The 27823-nt window shown below is 43.8% G+C and overlaps 1 protein-coding gene across 2 annotated transcripts; it reads left to right on the forward strand.

Annotated features, from left to right (window-relative positions):
* Positions 1-169: 169 nt before the first annotated feature.
* Positions 170-27710, forward strand: LOC309341699 (protein mono-ADP-ribosyltransferase PARP12-like). Of its 2 annotated transcripts, none has more exons than XM_081861355.1 (13): positions 170-465; positions 5741-5873; positions 8520-8772; positions 8889-9011; positions 11710-11811; positions 13611-13734; positions 17186-17357; positions 19120-19240; positions 19578-19671; positions 20727-20814; positions 21209-21339; positions 22488-22639; positions 26262-27710. In XM_081861355.1, exons 1-13 carry the CDS (start codon positions 185-187, stop codon positions 26777-26779), a joined length of 2292 nt encoding a protein of 763 aa, XP_081717481.1. In that variant the 5' UTR covers positions 170-184; the 3' UTR covers positions 26780-27710. The 2 variants fall into 2 exon arrangements, with proteins under 2 accessions (XP_081717481.1, XP_081717480.1); XM_081861354.1 differs by lacking the exon at positions 170-465 and adding an exon at positions 2488-2946.
* The last annotated feature ends 113 nt before the right edge of the window (positions 27711-27823 follow it).

Consider the following 27823-nt stretch of genomic DNA (forward strand, 5'->3'; position numbering starts at 1 on the left):
CACGGCCCGCCTTCCCACGTGCGCCCTCCCCGCGGGTCTCCGCCTCCCGCGCCTGGACGGAGCCTCCCCGGGGGCGGGCGGGGGGGCGGGCCCCGCCCGGCGGCGGCTGCCTTCGCTTTCGTTTCCTCGCGGCGGCGGCGAGGCGCTGCCCGGAGCGCAGAGCGCGGCGGCTGGGCGGGCGACCATGTCGGACCCGGCGGTGTTGGGCTTCCTGGCGAAGCTGCTGTGCGCGCGCGGGGGCCGCCTGGAGCGAGCCGCGCTGGGGCAGCAGCTGGCGCTCCCCGAGGAGCAGCTGCGCCAGATCCTGGAGGAGGCGGGCCAGGAGAGGTTTCTGGTGCGCGCCCAAGGAGCCGCCACTTGGGTGCTGGCCGTCTCCCCGCTGCGCCTCTGCGTGCGCAAGGAGTGTCCCGGCTGCCCGCAGCTCCACCTCTGCAAGCTCAACCTCAAGGGCCGCTGCCGAGCCAGGTGAGGGGGCTCCGGGGGGGGGCTCTCCAAGCCCCCTCAACAAGGACGTCGGAGAAAGTTCTCTTGGGGTGGGGCTCACATGGTCCCGCGCCAGACCCGGGAAGGGAAAGGGGCCCTGGAGGGAGCAGCCGAGCAGGCGGGGCCCCTGACCCCCATCCGAGGAGCCCACACAACACAAAACACGCTTGCTGGATGGAGGTTTTATTTTGTTTTTTATCTTATATTTTGGAAATGCACATCCAGCCCCCCCATAAGTTCTTTGGGGGCCCCCAAGAGAGTGGAACCCTAAGCTATAGCTTGTTTAGTATATGCATAAATCCGGCACTGGCCATACCAGATGCCTGACGGGTCTCTTGCTTTATTTAAAACGCTTATTGTCTTAACAATAAATAAAGGTGGTTTGGGGTAGGACTTGGGAGGACAGATCCCCACCCAGCTGTGCAGCTCAGTCTCACCTGCTGTTATTATTAAAATTTATATGCCCCCCTTCACCCAACGATCACAGGGTGGTTGCGAGGAGGCAGAGGACCAAGCACATCATCTGAAACTCCTTGGAGGAAAAGGTGGGGTGTATGGGCGTAGCGGGGGGGGGGGCGCAGGGGGACAGAATCAAATCTGAGGTTCTGCCTGCCTAACAAAAGCCTGCCCCCCCAAAACAAAAATCTTGGCTATGCCCCTGGTGAGATGTAAATGATTAAATCCAAGTGCTTTGGATTCCACTGTTACTAAGAGTTAATCCTGTACTTAAATCTCAGAAAGTTAAAAGTGCTTAACTCTCCCCCCCCCACGTGGTGTTCTCCTTTCTAACCGTTTGTGTTTCTTTAAAATATTAAATATCTTCTGTAGATAATGAGAGCCAACAGTGCTATAATGATGAGATGAAGCTACCCACAAGTTAAGGGGTTTTAGCATCTTACTGAAATCCAAGGGATTTGGAAGTGCTTCCAGTAAATGCCTTTCTGGAACTAGATTAAAATGGGGGTCCAATGCTCTTGACAATACTTGAGTTGCAACTTGTAACGTTTATCCATGCCCACTCAGAAACCATCCTCTGTCCTGAAAAATAATGCCATGCCGTGGCCACTAATCAGTTGTGCGGTACAGTATAAGGTGCTTTATAAATCAAAGTGTTTGGGCTATTTAGTTTAGCCCTGAGGGTGGAAGACTGATGCTGACTAGGCAAAATAAGATGGCATGCACGCATTACATTTAAAGTACTGTGTTTATGTGAAGCTAATGGGCCATCGAATCTAAGGCACACCTCAAATTTCAAAACCTTGAAACTAAAAAAGTATTTGCTGGCGCCATCAAATCTAAAGTGTACCCTAATTTTCATGACATAATTTGGCCAAAAATGGTACGCATTACATTTGAGTAAATACGGTATCCAGGGAACTCACAGAGCTACAATTCCCAACACCCATAACAACCATAATTCACAGGATTCTTTGTGTGGGAGGCAGGTGCTTTTAATGTCTAGTGTGGATGGAAATATGTCTTAAATTGTAAAATCATGCCTGTTTTCAAACAGAGTTTGTGGCTGGACATGTACTCTGCTTTGGCACTCCTGCATATAATACTTTACTTAACATTCAAAATAGTATTTATAGTATTTAACATTCAAAATAGTTGATACAGTGATACCTCGGGTTTCAAACGCTTCAGGTTACAGACTCCACTAACCCAGAAATAGTACCTCAGGTTAAGAACTTTGCTTCAGGATAAGAACAGAAATCGTGCTCCGGCGGCATGGCAGCCGCAGGAGGCCCCATTAGCTAAAGTGGTGCTTCAGTTTAAGAACAGTTTCAGGTTAAGAACAGACCTCCGGAACGAATTAAGTACTTAACCCGAGGTACCACTGTAATTAAGTTTATAAAATGGCTACCTTCACCTGAATGGAAACTTGGTGAGGAACCACCCATGTAGCTTCTGTGAGGGTCTGGTGATTCATCATTTGTGAATCCTGCTGCCCCCAAGTCACATGAGAAGCGAAACTGAAGGCAAACAGACCTAACAGGAAGGAACAGAAGGGCAGAGTCTACAGGTGTTAAGTTGCTAGGGAGCTGCTGTGTTTGGCTTAAGTTTCGATTCTCATGTGAGCTGGACTGGGAAAGGTGGAGCCTAATCTGTGCTGGAAGCTAAACAAGCCTTTTAAGTACAAAGGAAGGCAGATCAGAGAAGGAACATGTCTGACGCTGTTGTGTGCAGTTTCATCACGAAGATCCTTTGCTCTAAAGGAGGGGGCTTGGGCTTCAGTGAGCTCCCCTCGCTCTCGGGGCTGCCTGAGCACCAGCTAGAGGAGATCCTGCAGGATGCAGGGAAGGAAAAGTTTCTGGTTGTCCCCCGGGACTCCTTGCGCCAGGTACTGGCTGTGTCCCCCATGCGGCTCTGCCAGAGGAACAGTTGTGGGGGGTGCGAAAACCTCCATATCTGCAAGAACTACACCAAGGGCAGATGCTTCAGGCCGGCTTGTGGCAGATGGTGAGTGTGAAGGAATGAGAGAATCTGTTGTTATGGCACAATGATAAACTGAATAGCAGGGAAATCAGCATCTTACATAGGGAAAGCTTGTGGCTTGGTCTGCCAGTCCCCCTCCTTGCTGGCCACAAACACAAATGTGCCTAGGCAAACTGATTTGTGACAAGAAAATCCTCCAACTTTGAGGATACACCAAATTGCTGACTTTTTTTTTAGTGAGTGAACTCTGGCTTCTCAGATTTCAGCAGACATTGCCTACCTGGGTATCTGAAGAAGTGTGCATGCACACAAAAGCTCATACCAAGAACTGACTTAGTTGGTCTTTAAGGTGCTACTGGAAGGAATTTGTTTTGTTTTGACTATGGCAGACCAACACGGCTACCTATCTGTAATTGCCTACCTGTGTTTATCAAACGTGAGTCTCCAGCTGTTGTTTGACTACAACTCCCATCATCCCTAGCTAGCGGGACCTGTGATCAGGGATAATGCGTGTATATATAGTTCAACAACAGCTGGTGATCCAATTTTGGGAAACACTGGCCTACACGCTTCCTTCAAGAGTATCTAAACGACTATAAAGTGCTGAACACCTGAGTTTTGTGAGGGTTTTGGGAGAAGAAATGAAAAGTGAAGTTCTCAAGAGAACTGAATTCTTTGCCCACTACCACATTCTATACTTTTATGTACACCTGCGGAATTGCAAGATATAAGAACCCTGGATATGCCACAGTAGAAGTACTACTAGTATATTCTATATGAATTGTATTTAGAATTCATGCATGAAGCAGAAAGGGATGTCCAGTCCTTCGGCACCAGTGTCAGGTTTTTTTTCCTTTTTCTTTCTTTTTATTTGAAAACAATTAATTTTATACAGTCTTAACATCAGAAGGTTTTACAATGATAATAACCCAAATACAGTTAAGAGCATATCTCATATGTTTTCAGTAAGTAATGGGTATGGGGGGAGGGAGGAATTGGGGTGCATCTGGAAAACTGTTAAGGATATATATGTGACTTAAGAGGTTAAAATGATAGGGTCTAAAGAAGGAGAATAGTATTAATGAAGAGCAAAACAAAGGATTTTGTGAAGAATTTGGTACTACTGAAAACAGTGTCAGATTTTCTAGTGTCAGCATTGCATGGGATTCCAAATACAGTTTCAAATTCCTATCTGCTTCCAGCAACAGATGTTTGGCTGTCTGGGTGACTACTAGGTAACAACCGTTTTTCCCCCACTTGTATTTTTTCATGAGTGCAACTCAAAGGCACAAACTACACAAGCCCCTGTAGTCAGTGCTAATGAATTTTTCCTCATTTTTTCTGAGGTGGAGATTTTGTGTGACTCATAATATTGTTGGTCCAGGGTTGATTTGCTTTGTACAAAAGCCTTTTCATTTTTTTTTTTACCTATATAACCAGTCCTGCAAGGAAGATTTCATGAGTCTCCCTCTGCTGATCCATTCAAGCAATGTTATACATTCTATTGTCCTAAAGAAGCACTGAGAAATCCTCCCCACTTCCTTAATTTAAGACTAGAATGAGAAAGACACAACATAGCCTGAGGGGTTGAAAGACAAAGCAGAGAGATCATGCAGTTAAACCATGGCTGGTGAACCTGTGACCCAGATGTTGTTGGACTCCAAGTCCCATCAGCCCCAGCAAGTATGGTCAATAGTCAGGGATGGTAGGAACTGGAGTCTAACAACATTCTGTAAAAGCACAGGCTTCCCATACCTGATCTAAACAGTCAGGTTGTAGCAAGTCGTCCCTTGATACAGTATGAAGAAGGTGGTTTTTTAAAGTCTGAGCTGTTTGCTTGTGCTTTTAAATACCATCGTCACTAATCTCTTGGGTTGTTCTTGTAAAGTATCCTGTCAGTCAGACTTCGACCTCGGTTCCTCAGAATAAACACTGAGCAGAATTTGTTTCTAGGAGCAAAAATTCATCTCCTGGATTGTTTGGGCCTTGAATCAGATTCCAAAAGGAGAACCAAGAGTAGACTCAGTGGATTGGAATCTGCCAGAAATAATGCATTAGGTGCAGACACTGAAATGGTACCTTAAGCTAAAATCTCACAGCATGAGAATTGGGTGGAAGGTATTCAGTGCGATTACTAATTTACCAGCCTTATCAGTGTGGTGGCTGATGTGTGTATCTAGGAGGAGGATTTGCATTTTGGAGCAACCTTGAGCAATGCTGTGCAGTGCTGACCACACAGTAGTGAAGAGCAGGCTTCCCTCCCCACAGCAATAGACCCCCCAGGCAGTGCTTTGCCTTCAGCTGCAAGAGTGAGTGGCAACTATTCACGTAAAGGAGGCACTCAAGGACACGCTTGTGGCACCAGCTAAGCATTCTCTCTGCCATTATTGATGTTTGCCATGCTGAGGATCTTCAAATGTTTTACCCCACCTTGGCATTTTGTTTCTTGGTCACTTTAAAGTAGGGACTCTATGGCCTTTAAGATGCCTTTTTCCACAACTCCCATCGTTCCTGACTATTGGTCAAGCTTGCTGGGGCTGTTGTGAGTCCAAAAATATCTACAGGCCAAAATTTTCCCATCCTTGGTGTAGAGTATGCAAGAATTTGGAAAAATGTGTTCAATAGAACAGAATAGATAATACAAATTTTTTTAATAGTACATTATTTCAAGGAACTCAGGTTATTGTACAAATTCAGGATTTGTAGCCTACAAAAAAGTGAAGGGTCCTTGGAATATATAGGCTCTCACTCCACATGCATATTCCCAGGTATTTCTGATACCTTGATTATGATTTTTCTCCTTTTACTTTTATCCCAGGGCATGCAAGTATTCTCATGAAGTTTTTTCAGAGGCTAACCGAAAAGTCCTGAAGGCTCATGAACTTTCTGGGCTCAATGAGAATGAACTGCGTGTTCTCCTCCTCCAAAATGATCATTTTCTCTGGCCTGATGTAAGTTATGAAAATACTGTAGCATCACCTAGATGTTTGTTTGCCCTCTTCTATAGGTTGCCTTTTTAACTGGTTAAGGTGAGGAAACAGAATGGATGATGACAAGAAATTTTTGTAGAATTTCTGCATTATGAAGTTAGATGAGACAGGGTTAGCCACATTTGTTTAATCACGTTTCTGTCCCACTCATGTGTCAAGAACCTTCACTACAAAATATGTGCATGTGTAACATGGTCAAAATTCATTGACACAGGTCACACATTACTTATAAGCATAAGAAGAGCCTTCTAGGTCAGGCCATCTAGTCTACCATCCTGTTTTCATGGTGGCCAAGCAGATGCTTATGGGAAACCTGGAAGAAAGCCAAACAGCTTTCTCCTCACTTGCGATTCTCAGCACCTGGAGGAATGCTGCCCCTGACAGAAAAGGCAGAGCAGAGCCATCGTGGCTCGCGGCCCTTGCTAGCCTCATCCTCTGTGAATCTGTCTAATCCTCTCTTAAAGTTATGCCACTCCCAGGCTTGTTTTTGTTTGTTACCATGGTGTGTGTTTTTATATTGAAAACCACCGTGCGGTCCTCAGAAGGACAGTGTAGAAATTTAAATTTAAAAGTAAGTAAAAGCCTTCCAAGTTGCTGGCCTCACTGCTTCTTGTCAGACCAAATTCCCCTGTTAACTATATCCTTCACTTCCTTTTGTTTGTCCTAAATCTTCAAACACTCAGAGTTTTTGGGTGTTGATGAGTTTTAGTGTTATGAGAGAAGGAGAAAAGCCTCTGTGTCCTCTCTGTCCATACCAGGCAACATTTTATGCACCTCTGTTGTGTCTCCTCTTTACTCTCCTTTACACTGAAAAGGCCCAAGTGGAGTCTCTCCATCCTGTTGATCATTTTCATTGTCCTTTTCTGAAACTTCCTGGTTTATTTTTTGTGACTCAGCAAGATCATAACATTTCTTTCAGGGAAAAAATCACATGGCCCAAATATCCAAACATAGAATATTTTGCCATAATTTGTGGAAATAACTAACAGCATGTTCACAGCAAACAGTAAAAAATCTCCACTGTCTTCAGTGCCCCTTGAAGAGGATACTCTATGTAGGCACATGCATGCACAGCCAAGAGAGGCGAAGGCCGAGTCCTCAGCCACAAGCTGTACTCTCTCCCTCCGGAATTTTGAAGAGGCCTCCTCTTGCTGCTACTACAATTTGGGTTTGTAATCAAATTGCAGACTAATCTGTCAGTATAACCCCTGCCACATGCCTTCTTCCTTATGTGGAGTTTCTGTTGCCTGATTAATTGCTTGAACACTTTTTCCATAGGAAGAAGGGAACTTCAAATGCAAAATTGGCATGTTGAAGAGAAGAGTTCAGCTGATCTGCAATTATACTTGCTGTGTTTTTCAAATATCACCCTGTGCTCTCCCTGCTATATATTCTGTAATATCACTGGATGCTACCTACTAGGGCTGGGTGATATATCAATATATCGCCCCAAACCAGTTTGAAGTTCATATCACCATACTGGTTTCAGAATTTTCAACCTGGCAGTTCATCGCAGATCATGGTGTGTAGGTGTGCTATGCAAAAACCATGCCACGGGAAAAACTGAAGCCAACCAATGCCTCTACATAACTCCATCCATACTTCAGACATCGTGATATACCAGTATAGCACAATATTACCTGGTGATATATCGTGTATGCCTGGGAATATCGCCCAGGACCGGTATGAGGAGCAGACCACATGAGGTGTCAGCTTCACTCAGTGGTATATGGCTGGTGAAACCACCACTGCTGAGTCCCTTTGCTAGCGACTTGCTCCAGCGAGTGTTGCTAGCAGAGGGACTCATGAGAGGTGGCGGTTTTACAAGCAATATATCGCTGAGTGAAACTGCCATCCCACTCTGTCCTCATACCATGCAGAGGGAGAAAAAAGTGCACCAGCGAGGCGCCAATACAGCTTGTTCCTCCCTCTACATCTTTAATCTGCTCGGCTGAGGAGAGTGTGGTTGCCGCTCCCCTCAGCCGAACAGTTAAAGGCTCACTGAGCCCGGCACTGCCTCCCGCACAAGTGGGGGGAGCAGCGGGGATGGCTCTGCTGGGGGTACAGAGCCCTCCCTGTCCCTGGCAGGGCCGCAAAAAGGAGCCCCGTTGCTCTCCCCACAAGGAGGGGGGGAGCACAGGGGATGACTCAGCTGGGATCAGGAGCCCTCCCATGCCCCACCTAAGCCGTACAAACAAGCTGTGTTGTCCCACAGCCCACTAGGCACTCAGGTGAAACAGCCTCAGCTCCTGCGGTGAGGGCTGTGGCAATTTCACCCAGTGCCTTGCAGGCTGAGGCCAATGCAGCTTGTTTTTTCAACATTGCGGCATATCGTCAGACCACAATGTTTGGCTGGCGTTGAAAAGCTGAAATCGCCCAGCCCTAATACTGTGATGCTGACAACCAGATATCTTCCAGCCCTACTGTCTACACATTTTTAAAATATATCTTTGCAACATAAGTAGGAAGTCTTCAGCTTCTGTATGTGATACAGCTGCTAAGGATATTACCAAAACTGGTGTATTTGTCCACATTACCTGCAATTCAGACCAGTGCAGTATTAATTGAAATTCTTGTGTGTTTCTTACTTTCACTTCCTGTTTCCAGGTATGCAATTTCTACAATAAAGGGGATGGGAATTGTGCCCAGCAAGATAATTGCACAAAGCTTCACATTTGCCGGTATTTCCTGAGAGGGGAATGTAGGTTTCCTAAGTGCAAGAGGTCTCACAACCTTTTGCAACCAAATGCTCTGAAGCTGTTGCTCGAAGGAGGAGTGGATGATCAAGTGGCCTGGAACATCCAGACAATCTGCGAACACAAAACTGCTGTACTGTCCAGAGAACTGGGTCCTCGCAAGGGTGAGTGATTTATAGGAAGGGGCTCTAAGAGGGCATCATGTACTGCTTGCATCACTCTGGCGTGTGAAAGGACCTCATTTCTCCTCATCATTTGAAGCCCTTTCCCATTCTTTTAGGTAATTTTGCAAGACCTGCATCAAGTGGAGAAAAATCAAGTGCAGGAAATCCGAGAGAAGCCAGACTTGACCAAGCATCTAGTATACCTAATCTCATGGACCTCAAACTCGGCCCTGACCAAGGTGAACCAATTTACTTTCTTAGCAAAGGATCCAAGTTGATTGAATTAGGCCTAAGATAGAATATCTGCGTTCTCATGGCAAGATACAGGGATGAGCTTTAGCCCCAATATGCAGTATGAGTCCCCTTTTAAACTTACATTGATCAATTACCAACTACATTTTTCAGCAGTTGCCAGAAATTTGGGTAACGCTGATGTTTTCATAGGTATGTGCCAATAAACTCAGATAAGTTTGGGGAATGGCAGAATATACAGTGGTACCTCAATTTTTGAGTGTCTCGGAAGCCAAAAGTTTCAGTTTTTGAATGCCAAAAACCCAGAAGTACAGCCGTACCTCGGAAGTCGAACAGAATTCATTCCAGAAGTCCGTTCGACTTCCAAAATGTTTGGGAACCAAGGTGCGGCTTCTGATTGGCTGCAGGAAGCTCCTGCAGTCAGTCGGAATCTACGGAAGCGGCATTGGACATTCGGGTTCCAAAGAATGTTTGCAAACTGGAACACTCACTTCCGGGTTTGTGGCATTCAGGAGCCAAAACTTTCGAGAGCCAAGGTATGACTATAATGGCTTCCATTTTCGAACGCACCTCGGAAGTCAAATGGTCTTCCAGAACAGATTACATTCGAGAACCGAGGTACAGTGGTACTTCGGGTTAAGAACTTAATTCATTCTGGAGGTCTGTTCTTAACCTGGAACTGTTTTTAACCTGAAGCACCACTTTAGCTAATGGTGCCTTCCGCTGCCACCACACGATTTCTGTTCTCATCCTGAAGCAAAGTTCTTAACCCGAGGTAATATTTCTGTGTTAGCAGAGTCTGTAACTTGAAGCATATGTAACCCGAGGTACCATTGTACCACTGTAATATATCCCACAAACAGCGTAGATTGCATACACAAACTGCCACAGTATGTTACAGTGCTGAGTGCTACTGCTCCAATTTTGTCAGACAGCCATTGTAATGGGTTTGGCTGCACAAATAAATAATATTTGACAGCCATGCTTTGCTCTGCTTTAATCTTTTCCACCAACCCCTTCCAGCATTCTGAGTCCTCAGTTCTCCCCGCATAATGGTGGTAGTGGTGGGTTCTCAAAGCCTGCCGATGTGTCCCTGTTACATGTGGATGGTCCTATTCTGGACTGGTAAGCAGTTACATATGACTACTGCTGCCACCACATATTTGGTATATATCTTTCTCTCACACACAACAAACTACTTCTGTTGCATGTGAACTGACCCAGACCCTGCAACCCTCCTTGTGTACCTCCTTGGCGAGAGATCTGGAGGGCAGCAATATGAGACGGGCCTCCTTGTGGAATGCCTTGCCTGGAACCTTCGTTGCATATCTTTAGGCGCCAGGCAGAAACACTCCTCTTCTCCTGACCTTTGGCTAATTAAACAATCTGTGGCTTTTAAACTCTCTGTGTGGCGAGGGGTGGGTATTGTTTTTGTTTGTTATTATGGTTTGTATTTTTGTGTTTTTGTATTGTAAACTGCTCTGTGATCTTCGGGTGAAGGGCAGTATATAATTTTAAAATTTATTAATAATACCATAGAATCATAGAATCATAGAGTTGGAAGAGACCACAAGGGCCATCGAGTCCAACCCCCTGCCAAGCAGGAAACACCATCAGAGCACTCCTGACATATGGTTGTCAAGCCTCTGCTTAAAGACCTCCAAAGAAGGAGACTCCACCACACTCCTTGGCAGCAAATTCCACTGTCAAACAGCTCTTACTGTCAGGAAGTTCTTCCTAATGTTTAGGTGGAATCTTCTTTCTTGTAGTTTGGAACCATTGCTCCGTGTCCGCTTCTCTGGAGCAGCAACTTATATCAGTTTTATAACAATCTAGCTGTTGTTGCCTCTCAAAGAATTATTTAAACTACAGTGGTGCCTCGCAAGATGAAATTAATCCGTTCCGTGAGGCTCTTCGTATAGCGGTTTTTTCGTCTTGCGAAGCAAGCCCATTGACAGCTTAGCAGATTAGCGATATTAGTGGTTTAGCGGCTTTTAGCGGATCAGCTGATAAGTGGCTTAGGGCTTAGGAAAGGGGGGGGGAGGGAAAAACCCCCGCAGGAACTCGCAATACATTTTCGTCTTGCGAAGCAAGCCCATAGGGAAATTCGTTTTGCGAAGCGCCTCCAAAACGGAAAACCCTTTCGTCTAGCGGGTTTTCCGTCTTGCGAGGCGCTCGTCTTGCGGGGCACCACTGTAGTTTGATGCTGATTTCATTCTATTTGGGATCCCTCACTCACTCACCCAACCCCAACACAGTTCCCGGGGGGGGGGGGAGAGAAAGGTGCCCCTGGTGCCACGCCCACTTCAGGTAAGATTGTGGTGGATCACACTTTGTCAGTCTTAAAATTAGGAACAATGCATTGTGCCTTGTAGCATAATTTAGGGTTGATTCCCTGTACTCCTAATTTGCATTAGCCTTATCCTGAACTGACAGTGTTGCTGGCTGCTCTTTGTCAATGTTAATGTGGCTTTTTCAAAAAATGAAATTTTTTATTCAGAATTTTTATAAAATACATATAACAATAAACTAAGAAATCCAAACAAGGTATAGTGGTGAGTATAGTTGCCTTCCAAGCAAGGCACATATTTATACCTCTTTGCATGTTTTATCACGTGATTCTTCTTAAGCAAGTTTTACTAAAGATTATGTTCCTTTATTTCTCCCCCCGTCCATCTTTTACAGGTGTCAAAGCCACTCCTTGTACTAAACCACCTCAGAATGCAGAGAAGGAGAAAAGTGATGAGATATGTCTTTTCTACGTCTGGCGGTTCTGCAAAAATAAAAGTAAGTCCCAACAGACAAGTGCAAGGCCAGTTTTCCATTTAGGCCTTCCCCAGGAGTAATAATGCTTTAATTTGCTTGGCCAACTTTGCTTACATTGCTTCCACCTCCCCATTTGCCCACTCAAGAAATGGCCTTGGGTGCAGCAACAGAATCCAGTGTATCAGAACGAGGGGTGAGGGTGTCAAAGAAACTGGAATGCTGGGACGGAGAGGGGGCTGGAGCTCTCTGCTCCCCCAACCATCACATTTGATGGTCATATTATTTGTCTGATGAAAGGATATGCCAGGTATTGATTTGTAAATGTTGTTGGCATCTGTCTGCCTCAAGGCTCAGTGGAGTGTTCACGGGGCGGGGGGGGAGTCACACCGCTGTGTTAGCAGCACTGAAGTGACCTCCCTGGGGTGTAAGCCTGGGCTGCCCACCCTATTTTTTATTTTTATCTTAATTTAGTAGTGATGCAGCTGCCATTGAATGAGTGACCAGGTGCTGTTACGGGCTATTCGGTAGAAGCTTAACCTGAGCAAGGCTGCCGATGGCAGGCTGCCTTAGGAATGAGGAGTCCGTGTTTTTGCTTGTCCTGAAGCAGCTGCTTCCTGGCCCTGTCTTGCTGCCTGATCTTCAGTGGCAGCGGGGACTAGGAGCACCTCTTTACCAGCTCTGGTTGCAGTGCATCTTCTCAGATAAGAATCTGTCTAACTACCATCCTTGGAATCCTCCTGCTAGATTACTGTGATCAGTGTGAGATGGAAGGAGCATATAGCCCAAAGTTTAAGTCACTTGTTTGCTTTTGAGTCTTGACTCAAGTCTTGCTTCCAGTTCAGGACAGTGGTGCCTTGTCATTCAGACCATGAATGTTCTTTGACTCTGCTCTGATACTCTGCCCTGTTCCCTGAGAAAGAGGGGGGGGGGGGGGAGAGGCTCTGCTTGATGTTCTCTTATTTCCTCAAATAAAACGGCAAGAGTTTCTATATAGTGGCATCCACACTGTGGCATTTCTTACAAAAATAAACAAGGGTTGGATCTGTGTCCAGACCTTGTTCACGTGCTCATTTGTAAGTCTGCTGTCCTGTTTCCACATCAATGTCAAAATGTCAGTGTCAAAAATAAGAAGACATATAAATTCACTTTTTTTACAAAATATATTTTGTACGCATTTACTATAAAATAAATGTATATGCATCTTAAGCTATAATACACATTTTGATACTTTTTTCATAATACGTTACAATCAAAAAATGTTTGTTTGTTTGTTTGTTTATGCTAAACAAAAGCATTAAAAAGAAAGTGAAAATACAATGTTCTCTTTTGCAGATAAATCTTAACTTGTCCCCCACAAAGAAAGGTGAACTCTCCCAGCTCTCGTCTGGGAACTTCCCTTGCTCCCCCCATCCTCCCCCCCCCCCCCGGGAGAGCTTCTCTCCCCTCTTCTGCCACAGGTCCTTCATCAACTTTCCATCTCCTTCATTTGTGTGTGCCGCGTCTTGTGATCGATTATGGGGGGGGGGGCCTTACCTGGCTAAAAAACCCAGTATTTTATTCAATTTGTCACCCCTTCTCTTGGGTATACATTTGCTGATTCTGCTTGTTTGCTCATATGTTTCTCTCTTTTTAGCATAATTTGGCTTTTTATGGCTTTTAATAGCAGCTGTGTTAGCCACTTTCAGCATTTTGTTAAGGAAGATATAAAGCATACAATGTTTTACAGACATGCAGAAGTTGGACTCTGATTAGTTTTGTTTTATCACCTTGTATATCAGTTGAAGCAACCTGTGACTCACTTTTGTTTGTTCTCTTTGCAGCTAACTGTAACATGATTCATTACGATATGCCTTATCGATGGCAGGTACAGACTGCAAATGGTTGGAAGGATTTGCCCCGAAGAGAGGAAATAGAAAAAGCTTATTCTGACCCAAGTATTACCAGGTATAAAGCTGGTCTTGGTATTCCACAGATGTGTGCAGACACCTGCCAGTCAGCTGGTCCCACAGACATGCTTAAGCTGAGTGGGCAGTTGCTGCAATGAAGGAGGAGTGGGGGGGGGGGCTTGCCTGGAAACACTCCCCACCCACCCCCAAAAAGGGGGTGGGATGAAGGGGAAAAGAGTCTCTCGCTGAGGGTGAGTGGCTTGGAAGGAAGCTATCTACAGTGAGGGGGGAAAGTATTTGATCCCCTGCTAAATTTGCCCGTTTGCCCTCTGACGAAGAAATGACCAGTCCATAATTTGAATGGTAGGTTTATTGTAGCTGAGAGACAGAATAACAACAGGAAAACCCCCGGAAACCCAGAGGACAAAAGTCAGAGATTGATGTGCATTATAATGAGTGAAATAAGTATTTGATCCCTTTGCAAAAGATGACTTAGCACTTGGTGGCAAAACCCTTGTTGGCAATTACAGAGATCAGACGTTTTTTGTAGGTGGCCACCAGGTTTGCACACATCTCAGGAGGTATTTTGTCCCACTCCTCTTTGCAGATCCCAAGTCAGTAAGATTTTGAGGCTGATTTTGAGGCTGAGCTACTCAAACCTTCAGCTCCCTCCACAGATTTTTGATGGGATTAAGGTCTGGAGACTGGCTAGGCCACTCCAGGACCTTAATGTGCTTCTTCCTGAGCCACTCCTTTGTTGCCTTGGCCATGTGTTTTGGGTCACTGTCATGCTGGAATGCCCATCATCGACCCATTTTCAATGCCCTGGCTGAGGGAAGGAGGTGCTCACCCAAGATTTGATGATACATGGTCCCGTCCATCGTCCCTTCAATGCGGTGAAGGTGTCCTGTCCCCTTAGCAGAAAAACACTCCCCCCCAAAGCGTAATATGTCCCCCTCCATGTTTGACAGTGGGGGTGGTGTTCTTGGGGTCGTAGGCAGCATTCCTCCTTCAAACACAGCGAGTTGAGTTGATGCCAAAGAGCTCGATTTTGGTCTCATCTGACCACAACACTTTCACCCAGTTCTCCTCTGGGTCATTCAGATGTGCATTGAGAAATTGCAGACGGGCCTGTACATGTGCTGTCTTGAGCAAGGGGACCTTGCGGGCTCTGCAAGATCTCAGTCCTTCATGGCGTAGTGTGTTACCAGCTGTTTTCAGGGTGAATATGGTCCCAGTTGGCCTGAGATCATTGACAAGTTCCCCCCATGTAGTTCTGGGCTGCTTCATCACCGTTCTCCTGATCATTGCAACTCCACGAGATGAGATCTTGCATGGAGCCCCAGACCGAGGGAGGTTGACAGTTATTTTGTGTTTCTTCCATTTGCTAATTATTGCACCACCTTCTCACCAAGCTGCTTGGCAATAGTCCTGTAGCCCAGTCCAGCCTTGGGCAGGTCTACAGTCTTGTCCCTGACATCCTTGGACAGCTCTTTGGGCTTGGTCATGGTGGCTACTTTGGAATCTGCTGGATTGATGGCTTCTGTTGACAGGTGTCTTTTGTACAGGTACTGTAACGAGCTGAGATTACAGCTAAGACTGTACAGCTAAGACTGTACCTCCCTTACAGCAGGGGCTTCTAATCTCAGCTCTTTACATACAGTGAAGATACCAGGTAGCCTGACATCTGGCTGGTTGATAGGGGATCAAATACTTATTTCACTCATTATAATGCACATCAAACTTTTGTCTTCTGGGTTTCCGGGGGTTTTCCTGTTGTTATTCTGTCTCTCAGCTACAATAAACCTACCATTCAAATTATGGACTGGTCATTTCTTTGTCAGAGGGCAAACGGGCAAATTTAGCAGGGGAATCAAATACTTTCCCCCCTCACTGTACCAGCTCCAAAAGTTCTCTTTCCCCTCCGCAGTTCATGAACAGATGGCATGAAGACTTGGGGAAATGTTCGTTAGTGCTTGCTTGATAAAACCTGTTGGGAGGGTGTGACCAAGAGTGGGAAATGTGAGAGCTGACTACTATGTACAGGTTGAGCCCCCGTTAAGAATCCTAGTGTAGGAGAATAGGAGGAAGCATCCTCTGTAGTGTCATTGCACGAGGCTGCAGAGCTTGTAGGAGAGAATCTCGTTACTTTGAGAAAAGGCACTTTTTGCTTTAAGAAACCACAGGGGTCCAGTGACGGGGCAAAGTTGGAAGACCAGCTACTTGCCTTGGGGGACATTGTTACAGTATGTGCTATGAACCCACGTACGGTACTACAGAGAAGTTTAGGAACTTTTGCTGGAATTAAGACGTGTTTGTTATGAATATGTGTTAACTCCTAACCTTAATGCCCACAAGAACGTCTCACACCAAAGGAATAAAGAAAGCTTGATTTATTATATGAAATAGCAGTGACAGAATATATAAATGCTGTTAAAGACCGAAAAATTACAATTTAAGCAGGCAGCAACTCCTACAATACCCACCCCTTGTTATGAAAAGTGAAAGATTATTTTAAAAAGTCTACAGAAACATAGGTGTGACGGTTTTGCTAGCAGGACCCATACTAAGAGCAAGAAATGGAAAGGGAAGAATATACCTATCCTTAAGGCAGAGTGGGTGTGTGCTGTTCTTGAGAGTACTGAGAAAAAGAGAGTTCTTCTCTTTGGAGCTGGAATAGGAGCTAAAATAGCTACTGGGTACAGGAAAATTTTAGTAATATTTTTAGCTAATGCCTTTTAATAGGGAAGGGAGGGGCTTTCAAATGAGTAAATTCTGCTCATTTTTCACCTTGTCCATCTCCATCTTGCAAATTAAGAGTTTGGAAGAACTCTTAATTTCTTAAGGAGAAAATGACTAAAACTGGCCATTTTGTTTGCTTCCCACTCTGATGTTTTGCTTTAACGGTGAAAAACTGTGATCTTAGTAAATTATTAACTGAGCCTTGTCATCTTTTTGTCTGTTCCTTGCCTTTGTCTTGATAGCCTCCTATTCAAGTGGGAGGTTGTACTTGGGAACTTAATTTGTATGGCATGAGGCATTTCCTGAATGTTGTGAACTGTGCTGAGATCTATGAGTATAGGGCGGTACACAAACTTAATAAATAATATAATGCCTTTAGGATAGTTTTGAGAACAGGCTGGTACCAGGGTTCAAAAATGGTTCAACGTGGAGGGTCTCCTGTCTTAGAATTAATGTCAACCGTCTCGTTTTGCCATGGCCTAATAAACCACAGAAATAAGTTCAGATTCACACCTTCTTGTTCACAAAATAACTTATTCAGAACATTCCCAGTCCTAATGATCAGGAAATAAAGAGCATATCCCCATGGGCTTACCTTAGTCTTCTCCATGCCAGTTCCATTATGGCAGAAAACTTGGGTGTTAGAAAGCATGATGATAATATATATTGGAAGATCATTGATTGTCTAATTAGAATGTGCAGTATTGTATCTGTAAAGTTGGTACCCATTTACAATTAGACATGTTCCCTCTTTCACATTCGCATAGTATTTCAGATCCAGAATACATCGATTTCAGCACCATGACCACTTCTATGTCCCATGTTCGACGTCTGTCCACCCCATCATCTGTCACCAAACCTCCTAAGTTTGTAATGACAACAAAGTGGCTTTGGTACTGGAAGAATGACCTGGGCCAGTGGACTGAATATGGGACACAGGTCAGTATGAATTCTGTTTGTCTCTGGTATTGTGCAGAATGCCTGCTGCCAGGGTCTCTGGACCTCTTCAGACATTACTTCTTGGAGACATTACTTCAAGCCCATTAAGAGTCTCCAGTTTTTGCAAACAATGAAGACAAAGTAACATTTGATTCAGGCTCCTGTTTGTTTGGTATCATAAGTGACCCCCCCCCCCAACAACTTAGGCAAAAATGCTCCTTTGCACTATAATCCTATGTCCCACTGTGCTTAACGGTTTCCTTCCCAACAATAATGTTTAGAATTATACAGCTGGGCTGTCAGTATATTCCATTTGTTGTTGCAAGATATCTTTTATTTGAGGATTTCACTATAAAAACCCTGTGTGCATCTAGGGCAGTTGTATTTAAATGATCCCTACTTTCATTTTAACAACACAGTAGATTCTTTTCATTGAAGATAAGGTTCAATTTATAAATTTATTTTACACACACACACACACACACACACAAACAAACACCTCTCTCTCTGGGAGGCTTCATAATCAAAGGTAAACATGCAGGAGTAAGGTATGAGGTTTATGGAAAACCCATACCACTTACGAGCTGTTCTGGAAAGGAGGGAATTTTGACATTCCTGCACTTAGACCATGGTAAGAATTGCCAACATTTGACACTCCTGAGCCCAAACCCCTTTCTCCAATTATTGCTGTTTCCCATTTCCTGATCTGCCAAAATTGTGTCGCTTAAGAACATAAGAGTCTTTCGGAAAATATACTTTTTATGGGTGGCTGGAAAAAGCAAAGCTCTTGTGGTGTAAATAGTCTTTTGCCTGCTATCCAGCTGCATCTGTGCTAATGGGTGGGAGGCAGAGGCCTGAGGGCTGAATGTGCTCCTCCTGGCCTCTTCTTCTTGGGACCCTGCCCAGGCCTCACTGGTCTTGCTTTGCACATTCCTTGAGTGTCTTTGAATTCTGATAATCTTTCTTGCATTCCTTGATGGAGGGTGGAGGGGTGGGGTACGTGTAGAAACTATTCTACTGTACAAAGGTAAAATTGAATCCTCCTGTTTGCTCACTCTTGCCTCTGACTCTGATCCACAAGTGGCATATAATGCCCAGAAAGAAATGCAGTTATCTGGCTGAAACAGGTTCTCTACTCTTGATGTATTATAGAAATCATAGAATTGCAGAGTTGGAAAGGGATGCTGAGAGTCATCTTGTCCAACCCTGAGCAATGCAGGAATCTCAGCTGAAGCATCCATGACAGGTGGCCACCCAACCTCTGCTTAAAAACCTCCAAGGAAGGAGAGTCCACCATCTCTCCTGGGAGTCTGTTCCACTGCTGAACAGCTCTTACTGTCAGAAAGTTCTGCCTGATGTTGAGTCAGTGTCTCCTTTTTTGTAATTTGAATGCGTTGGTTTGAGTCCTACTCTGCAGAGCAGGTGAAAACAAGCATGCTCCTTCCTCCATGTGACAGCCCTTTAGATATTTGAAGATGACTACCATATCTCCTCCCAGTCTCCTCTTTTCCAGGCTAAACATACCCAACTCCCTCAGTCATTCCTCATAAGACTTCGCTTCCAAGTTCTAAAGTCAGTTTCAGTACTTTAATTTTCATTTGCACTAATGTGCATCCAGTAAGCTGTTTTAGCAGTGTTTGTATTTGCATGCCAGTGGTATTACATAAGCATTTCATTTTAAATTGGGAAAACACTTGGCTGTGCTGATCCCAATGACTTTCATGTCACTTTACTTGTCACATTTCACATTTTTCCTTTACAGGGTGGACAACTCCAGGAATCCAGTTTAGGTTCTGATGACCTGGAGAATTTATTTCTAGCAGTTCCAGAGGGCAGTGCCCAGTTCAAAGCTGGCTCCCAGCAATACGAGATCAACTTTAAAGGTACTGTAACTACAATGCCTGCAGTATATTCAAAGTTTTCCAGAATTCCATAGCATCTAAGAGACTAACTCCACCTTTATATTCCATCGTAACATTTAATACTGACTATGAAAATACCCACTTAAAGCTTAGAAATGATACACAAAGGAAGAATTGCAAGGGTGCATAGAGAATCTGCCATTCTGCTCTCAAATTCCCTTGGAGGTGTAAGACTTTTTAGTTGGCTTTTGGTGGCCAAAGAACAGCTGCTCTGCTTCACCCTTTCCTGTTAGAAAAACAGAAAGTTGGCTTGTGTTCTCTGACTTGCTGAATTAAAACATGTGTCCTCTTTTTCAAGATATGAAACAGAGAAACTTGCAGTATCAAACCCAGAGAGAGGTTCGGAGGCGCCCCAAGTTTGTTTCCTCTGAAGATGTAAAGACAAAGAAGGGGTATAAAGTCAACATTTTTATCATCTTTTGCTTTAAAAAGCAGACTATCCAGCGTATGAAATTATATCTATGCATGCTTATACCCCAGAGAGACTGAATAATTTCATTACACACTTTGGGAAAATGTGCTACCTTGTTTTTAGTCCCCTTATGCTACCATAGAGTGTTTGGCATGTGTGGTTTCTGACCATGGTGCCAGACGATGATTAGAGCCCAGTTTCTCAAACTAGGATTTGGTAAGATGTCCCTGGAATGAGACATGTGAGGTAAATAAAGAACCCTGGATGAGACAGGCTGCCCCCACACGACCACAAATCCTTGTGTGTTAGCATTGCACCTTCTCTCTGTCTGTCTCTTTTCTCTTTCTCTCGCTTTTCTTTCTTCCTCCCTCCCTCCCTCCCTCAGCTGCTTGACATACAACACAACATTCAGTATGGGAAATTTCCTATATACAGTGGTACCTCTGGATGCGAATGGGATCGGTTCCGGAGCCCCGTTCGCATCCTGAAGCAAACACAACCCGCGTCTGCACGTGTGTGGCTCGCGATTCCCCGCTTCCACGCATGCACATGACATTTTGAGCGTCTGCGCGTGCGTGAGCAGCAAAACCTGGAAGTAATGCGTTCTGTTACTTCTGGGTCACCGCAGAGCGTAACCTGAAAACACTCAACCTGAAGCTACTTCAACCTGAGGTATGACTTGTCCATGTATTGATGAGCAGGGGAATCACCTGTAGCTGAAGACAAAATGTATTACTTGTGATAAGTGAGTACAGTGGTACCTCTGGATACTCACCCCTCTGGTTGCGTATCCTTCAGGATGTGAACGCGGCAAACCCGGAAGTATTTTTCTGGGTCTCACCCCACACACATGCACAGAAGTGCTCTACTGTGCCACACGCTTGCACAGAACAGGCACCTCTGGTTGCGAATTCCTCGGGATCCGACCGGAGCTCCGGAAACAGTTTCTTATTGCAAGTGGCAGCAGCCAGGAGGAGCTGCTGCATTTAGAGAAAAAGAAGCTGCAGTCAAATATGTTCTCTCTCTTCCCTCCAGCCACACAAATCAGGCTCCAGCGTCCACTCCATTCACAGACTACCCAAACACCTGGGATAAATCAGCACTACCTGCAATTGGGTACAAGGTAACTCATTTACTGCAGGAAAGGATATAATTTTTCTAGGCTGACACTTGTACATGTCATTAATGCCGTCTATGTCTAGAAAGAAGATAGTTACATTTTTCTTTAGAAAAATGACAAATGCAAACATACACACTTGTGGGATCTGAACTCACAGTGACTGACAGGGAGCAAGACCTTCAGGGTGTAGAGGATTTCTTAGTGAAGATTTCTGTCAGCTGATTGGTGGGTGGGAGACTGGGAACCACTGATATATTAAATGATACTGTGTATCACATTAGGATTTTGTATAATGTATAACTGTTTAATAATACAAAAAAAATTAAAATTGAAGGCAGTCAGTTTTCTCTGGGGCCATGGGAATACATTCAACACATTGTGATACCTTTCATTTTAGGCTGTTGAAGTCATCAAGACGTCTCCTGAATATACTAAGATTGAGACTCTTTTTCAAAAGACAATGAGCAATTATGCCATCGATAAACTAAAAAGAATTCAGAATCCGTCCCTTTGGCAAATCTTCCAATGGTTTGTTTCCATTTTCTCACATTATCCTAGTCAACAGTGCAAACCAGATGTTTGATTATTTACTGAAAAGCAGCATATGAGTTTTAAAGTATTCAACAATTTCTCTCCCACGTGGCTCATTCAAAATCTTCATCTCTCAACTTGGGGAATTAAATTTTGAATGGCAAACAGCTGAGGGGTGAAGCTTAAAACTTTAACTGCTTCTGTTCTTTTTAACTACAACAGTCCAACTATAGTCAGGTTGTTCATGCACCTCATGTGTACAACCTAGTTGGTGCTGATAACTTTGCCTGCATCATATGAAGTTTGGCATGGACTCTTAAATCTTAGCACCTTCAGCTTCTTGGGTTAAAAAAAAAAAGCTTTGAGGACAAAACTGGATAACTCACTAATCCTGGTTTTAGACATGGGCACACTGTAAACAACAAAACGTAAGTCACTTGCTTTAGAGTAAATGTAGTTCCAGTGCTGTGATTCCCTAGAAACAAGAAAAGCACAGAAGATGGCATAGATTCAGAATCTGTTTCCACAAACACTTGCCATTTCATTTCAGGCAGTCTGACATCAGTGCATCCGTCATGTGAGGTTATTAACACAATGCCTATCAAGGACGTCTCTGGGCTGACACTTTCCTAAGTCATGATGGGGGTAATAATGCAGATGATAATAACAGTGCAGGGTGAGGGGTTGTAAACTGTACCATAAGTGCTAATCTTTTCATATTGCTGGCAGAATGAAACACACATGTGAAAGTGTCATTGCATTACAGTCAAGAATTTATGGGGGAGACATTTGTTGTGTAAAAAATAAATGAACAAAGTGATAGCTCAGTACTGAGCTCTTATCTATGCTCAGCTGGACTTCCTTGGCGCTTTCCATTTGTTCTGGTTATCTCCCCTACTAAACTGGTGAAGATGGCCCTGAGGAGTGATTACTGCTTGACTCATATAACTTTCACAGAGAGACCAGGGCATTGATAGAAGCTGGCCAGCAGTGCCAGCTGGAAACTCCCAGAGTCTTTAGGAATCCTTCAAATCTCATTTGATCCAAATTCATGGGGCAGATTTGGCCCATCACTCCAGCAGAGGGCAATGGTTGCTGCCTGCCTAAACCTCAACAGGAAGTGAGAAACGTTTGTTTCATTCTAGGCAAAAAGAACAGATGAAGAAGAAAAATGGGGGAAAGACAGTGGATGAGAGACTTCTGTTCCATGGAACTAATCCTTCTAGCTTGGAGGCCATCTGCAGTGACAACTTTGATTGGAGAATCTGTGGAACCAATGGAACAGCCTATGGAAAAGGTATGTAGAGTGTTAAATAAGATACCAGCAAGCTCACTGTAGAAGCCACCACCCCTGCTAAAAACTGAAATTAAAAAGCTTCAGGAGTTTCCAGGGAAGAGAGAGATAAACAAGGGTATTTCCCATTTGAAAGGGTGTTTTTTAGATCAATGATGATTTCCCTTAGGGATCTGTTCCTGTCTGTGATGTGAAAGTTGAGGAAATTAAAATCTGAAAGAGCAGATTTTGGAGTTGTGATGGCCAGGTATGATTAAAAACCTGTCAACGTACAGTTCACCCTCCACCCCAAAACCAAAGAGGAGAGTGATGTGAGTGCTGACTTCACCTCTCTTCCAATTTAACTCCCTTTCATCAGTGGTGGCTGGGAGCCCTGTGACCTGTTCAGGTGGCATGGCAAAGCAGGTGGCTGAGCCATCTCTCTCCTGAGCCCTGGGCAATGATCAGGAATGTTAGGACCTGTAGCTGAGCAACATCTGGCGCCACCTGGTGTGAAGTCCCATTGGTTTCAGAGGCACTTAGCACACACCAGTCTTTCTCACTGAAACAAGTGGGTTTTAAAAGTGCTTAAATTATGAGTTCAATGTGCCCTATTGTTGGTTTTAAAATATGATATGATAGGATATATTATTACATTACATTACATTACATTACATTACATTACAATTTATACCCCACCTTTTCCCCTGACAGGGATTCTTAGTGGCTTACAGATAAAAATAAGAACAGCTAAAAACCTAGGGAGGGAAACAATTAAGCACTGAAAGATTTCTCTCCCCCCTCCCCAATCTATTAAAACTATCCAAGTAATTACTATAAAAACAGCATAGCACCAGCCCTTCCTAGAAGAAGATTCAAATCCTGTAAGCTCTTACATAGGAGTAAGTTGCTCTGAGAAGACATGTAGAGTTGCACAAGACAGGTCCCTGCCCAGAGACGTTTACACCCTAAAATGTAACAAGAGACAGTTGAGGGTTGTACTGTTCATCTTCTTTCCATCCAGCATACATGTTTCAGCCTTGGCCCAGCCATTGTTTGTCTGCCTCACCTCCTTGACATGGATGTTGTGAGGATGCAATGGGAGAGCGTCCTGTTTTGGCACACTCAGTTCCTTGTGGAAAGGACAACCTACTGATGTGATAAGTCACACTTTGTGATAAGCTGCCATTGTGGTGGAGAGACGATTGGTTCTTATCTCTGTTCAACCATGAGACTGATGAGCTGCCCTTGGGACAGCCATTGTTTAGTCTCCCAGCCTACATCAAAGGACTGGTGGTGTAAGGTGCCTTGAAACAAATGCAGGATTTAAACAAGAGAGTCACCTCATTTTTATATAGTTTGATTTTACTATTTTTCATAGTTTGATCTCATCCTCTATAAAATAAAATCAGTCAGATGCAGAATAGAATAGTGGGTTGCACGTGAGGCAAATCAGTTAATGGACCGTTCGCACTTAGTATTCCAAAGGATATTTCCGGGAACTGTATGTTGGAAAGTGCCGCCTATCAATCAGACGTGGGTTTCATAGCTTTTATGTGAGAAAAAACCATAGTCTGTTCAAGGCTCTGACTGACACAGACTTGTTCTACCACCTCATGCTCCATCTTATGGTAAAGAAGGGATTCTTTTAAAATGTCCCCTAGTGAGTTGATTGGTAATCACAGTCCTCAACAGTGGTGTAAAGGAAGATTCCAGGATTTCTTTAACAAGCTCATCGTTGCACTTCACAATGCCTTTCAAAAATACTTTTTTAGTATCCTATCCTTCCAAGAAGCCAGGTGGCTGTACATTTTTTAAAAAATTAAATTTATACACCACTTGATTGTAAAAAGTCTGAAAATGTTTTACTAAAAATAAAACTGTAAAATCAAGAAAAAATCACAACCATACTATAAAATATGCAAAAGTTAAAATACTAGAACAGATTTAAATTACCTGAACTTTGTAAGCATCTGGGTAGGTTTGTCTAAACAAGAAAGCTTTTTAGCAGGCCCTGGAAAAAGTGCCCAATAGGCAACCATGCACTTGTCAGTGCAGAATGACCACTATGTGGCACCTGTAGTAATGCCAGTTTCACCTCTAGAAGCCATTGAGTGGGCAGGTATGGGGTGAGGTGAGCTCATAGGTAGTCTAGTCCCAAGTTGTTAAGGGCTTTATATACTAAGAGCAACACCTTGAACTTGGCCCAGTAAAGTGGCCAGCAGCACAGATCTCTTACGCACAGGGCTCAGGTGCTGCCAAGGTCTCCTCCTACCAGCAGTTGTGCTGCTGCTTCTGCATTACGTCCAGGGCAGTTCAGCCATCTAGTCTTGAAGTAGCCAGTGAGCTACTGTGGCAGGTACATGGCTGTTAACCATTTGGATCCTCGCTACAACCGTGGAGTAAGTGTGGCTGGCCGACCCCTGGTCCTTTAGTGAGCTTCCTGGATAAGTGAGAATTTCAACCTAGGCCAGCACAAAATCTGCTCATTCAGCCGCAGGATTGGGTTGGGTCTGTCAGTATATTGAGTTATGGAAGGGACTCACTCAGCACTTCATGCAATGATTTCCCTCATATTAAAATATAGCACATAATGCTCAGATAAAACAAAATAAAAAAATTCCTTCCAGTAGCACCTTAAAGACCAACTAAGTTAGTTCTAGGTATGAGCTTTCGTGTGCATGCACACTTCTTCAGAAGTGTGGTATCTGAAGAAGTGTGCATGCACACGAAAGCTCATACCTAGAACTAACTTAGTTGGTCTTTAAGGTGCTACTGGAAGGAATTTTTTTATTTTGTTTTGACTATGGCAGACCAACACGGCTACCTATCTGTAACCAATGCTCAGATATTTTACTATACAGTTGCCATTGACCATAGACTGGCCCAGCTGACTAATTTCAACTAGTATTTTTATTCACTTTATTTAAAATGGGTGATAATCGAACATTAGTTGTACTCGGAATAGACCCATGGAAACCAAAGGAATCAAACAACTTCATTGTTTTCATTTGTTGAGACAGAGCCGTCGCTGGGTGATCTTGCGCCCCTGGGGGAACCATCCAGATTGCGCCCCCAGCCAGGGACAAATTATCTCTTCTTTCTGCCTCTCCTCCACCCCCCCCCAATTCAATTCACCCTCTATTTAAAACCTTTTCCTATGAAGCAATAATAAATATTTTTATTTATGGACATATTTTTGGCCGATTTTGCACCTCCGTCCCTGGCGGAGACCCACATCACACACACCCTAGCTATGGCCCTGACTGGGAATGGATCTACTCTGAGTATGGCTTGGTTAGATATCACCTTATTTTATATACCATCTCAAACCATATCAAGGCAGCTTACAAATCTATTAATTCAATGTTAAAATATTCATTAAAATCTGGGGACTATTACTGCATGGAGCACCAAGTACTTCTAGTGTCTATGTTTTTAATTGCTCCACACAGGGAAAGCTTTTGTCTAATTTCCTTTTGGTTTTAACTTTTTCCCAAAGACTTATCAAAAACGCTTGTGGTTTGAAATTTCTTCAGCTGCATGAAGTGTCAGCTGTCAAAACCTGTGTCAGCTCTGTTCACAGCACTCAGCTCTATGTGTATGGACTTAACGCTTTGAATCCCTGCCCTTTGCTTCTTCCTAGGAAGCTACTTTGCCAGAGATGCATCCTATTCCCACCACTACTGTCCACGGGATGCAAAGGTGAAGGCAATGTTTGTAGCTCAGGTTCTGGTGGGTGATTTTGTTGTGGGGAATGCAGCGTATACTCGTCCCCCAGAAAAATCCAGTGGCATGATCAACTGTTATGACAGCTGCGTGAATGATGTGGCAGACCCATCCATTTTTGTCATATTTGAGAAGCCTCAGATTTATCCTGCATATCTGATCTGTTATCGTGAAGACAGACCGTCAGGTTATGTAACCATAGCAACAGGAACGACCTCCGGGAGGAGCACCACCCAGGTACATCTGCAGCACCAGCACCAGTACCAGTGGGTGCCTTCATCTCCGCCAGCTGCAACAAATTATGTCCCTCCCGTATCGGTTGCCACAGCCACAGCCACAGCCCGCACTGCAACTTTCACTCCCACATACCTCCCGAGGCAGATGGCTGCCAACAACAACAAGAAAGAAGAAGAAAAGAAATGTGTTATATCATAGACAACTAGATGGTGTTTTCATTGCGGTTATGTATAATGTACGTTCTGAAGTCTTGTTTTGTAATGAATCAGATTTTGGGGAAGCAATAGGTCTCTTCGGATAAGTAAGAAATGTTGAATCATTGCTGTAGGAAGACAGGAATCAGATAGTCAGTTTGTATCAAGTAGCAGTGTTAAATACACTGCATGAAGGTTTTACGGAAGCAATAGATCTCTTCAGATAAGAAATGCTGAATCATTGCTCTTGAGGAAGATAGGAATTGGATATTCAGTTTTTATCAGTTGGCAGTGCTAAATGACACTGCATGGAGAAAAATGGATAACTGAATAGTCCATTATAGACGAAGCTGTAAAATTGCAGCATTTTTAATGTATCTTACTGGTTTCATATGTTAAATAAAAATAAGTTTAAAGCCATTGGAATGCTTAGATTTCAATGTCTTACGATCTTTTATGGATAAGGTTTCATATGTCAAATGTGGTAGGACACACTGATGCATTATTTTCTGTCCTACTAGATTGATATTAATCTGCGTTCTACCAGGGATATATTCCGAATGGCTGTATCAAAAGATATTCCTGTGTACTATGGCACAGTACAACTTCCTGTCAAGCATAAGACTTGGCTGGTTGTGATACTCTTTATTTCATTGGCCTAGCATATGCTGTGAAAATTAATAAGCGGTGTTGGATGGCAAAAGGTTTCTTCTCTTTAGTATTTTAGCTGAGCAATATTATTACGTGCCTTTGATTGATACACATAATTGTGCATGAAAAATAGTTTCCTATTAATTAGCAGAGCAGAAGACTTTTGACATGAAACTTCTTGTCCAAAGGTGCTCAGCAACTTAGCTTCAGTGCACAACCCTGATAGGATGCATAAAAAAGACTATACTTGGTTTTTGATTTTAATAAAATTACTTGAAATGTTATTGGTTTGTTATACAATTCTGTAACCCAGCACATCTGTGAGTGGTATAAATCTGTTTGCGGTTAGTGCGGAAAAGCCCGAACCTAGTAAAAACTGAGGCAGTGGGGTGGTGAC

This window comes from Podarcis erhardii (genome assembly GCF_964252035.2).
Source record: "Podarcis erhardii genome assembly, chromosome: 5".
Taxonomy (NCBI): domain Eukaryota; kingdom Metazoa; phylum Chordata; class Lepidosauria; order Squamata; family Lacertidae; genus Podarcis; species Podarcis erhardii.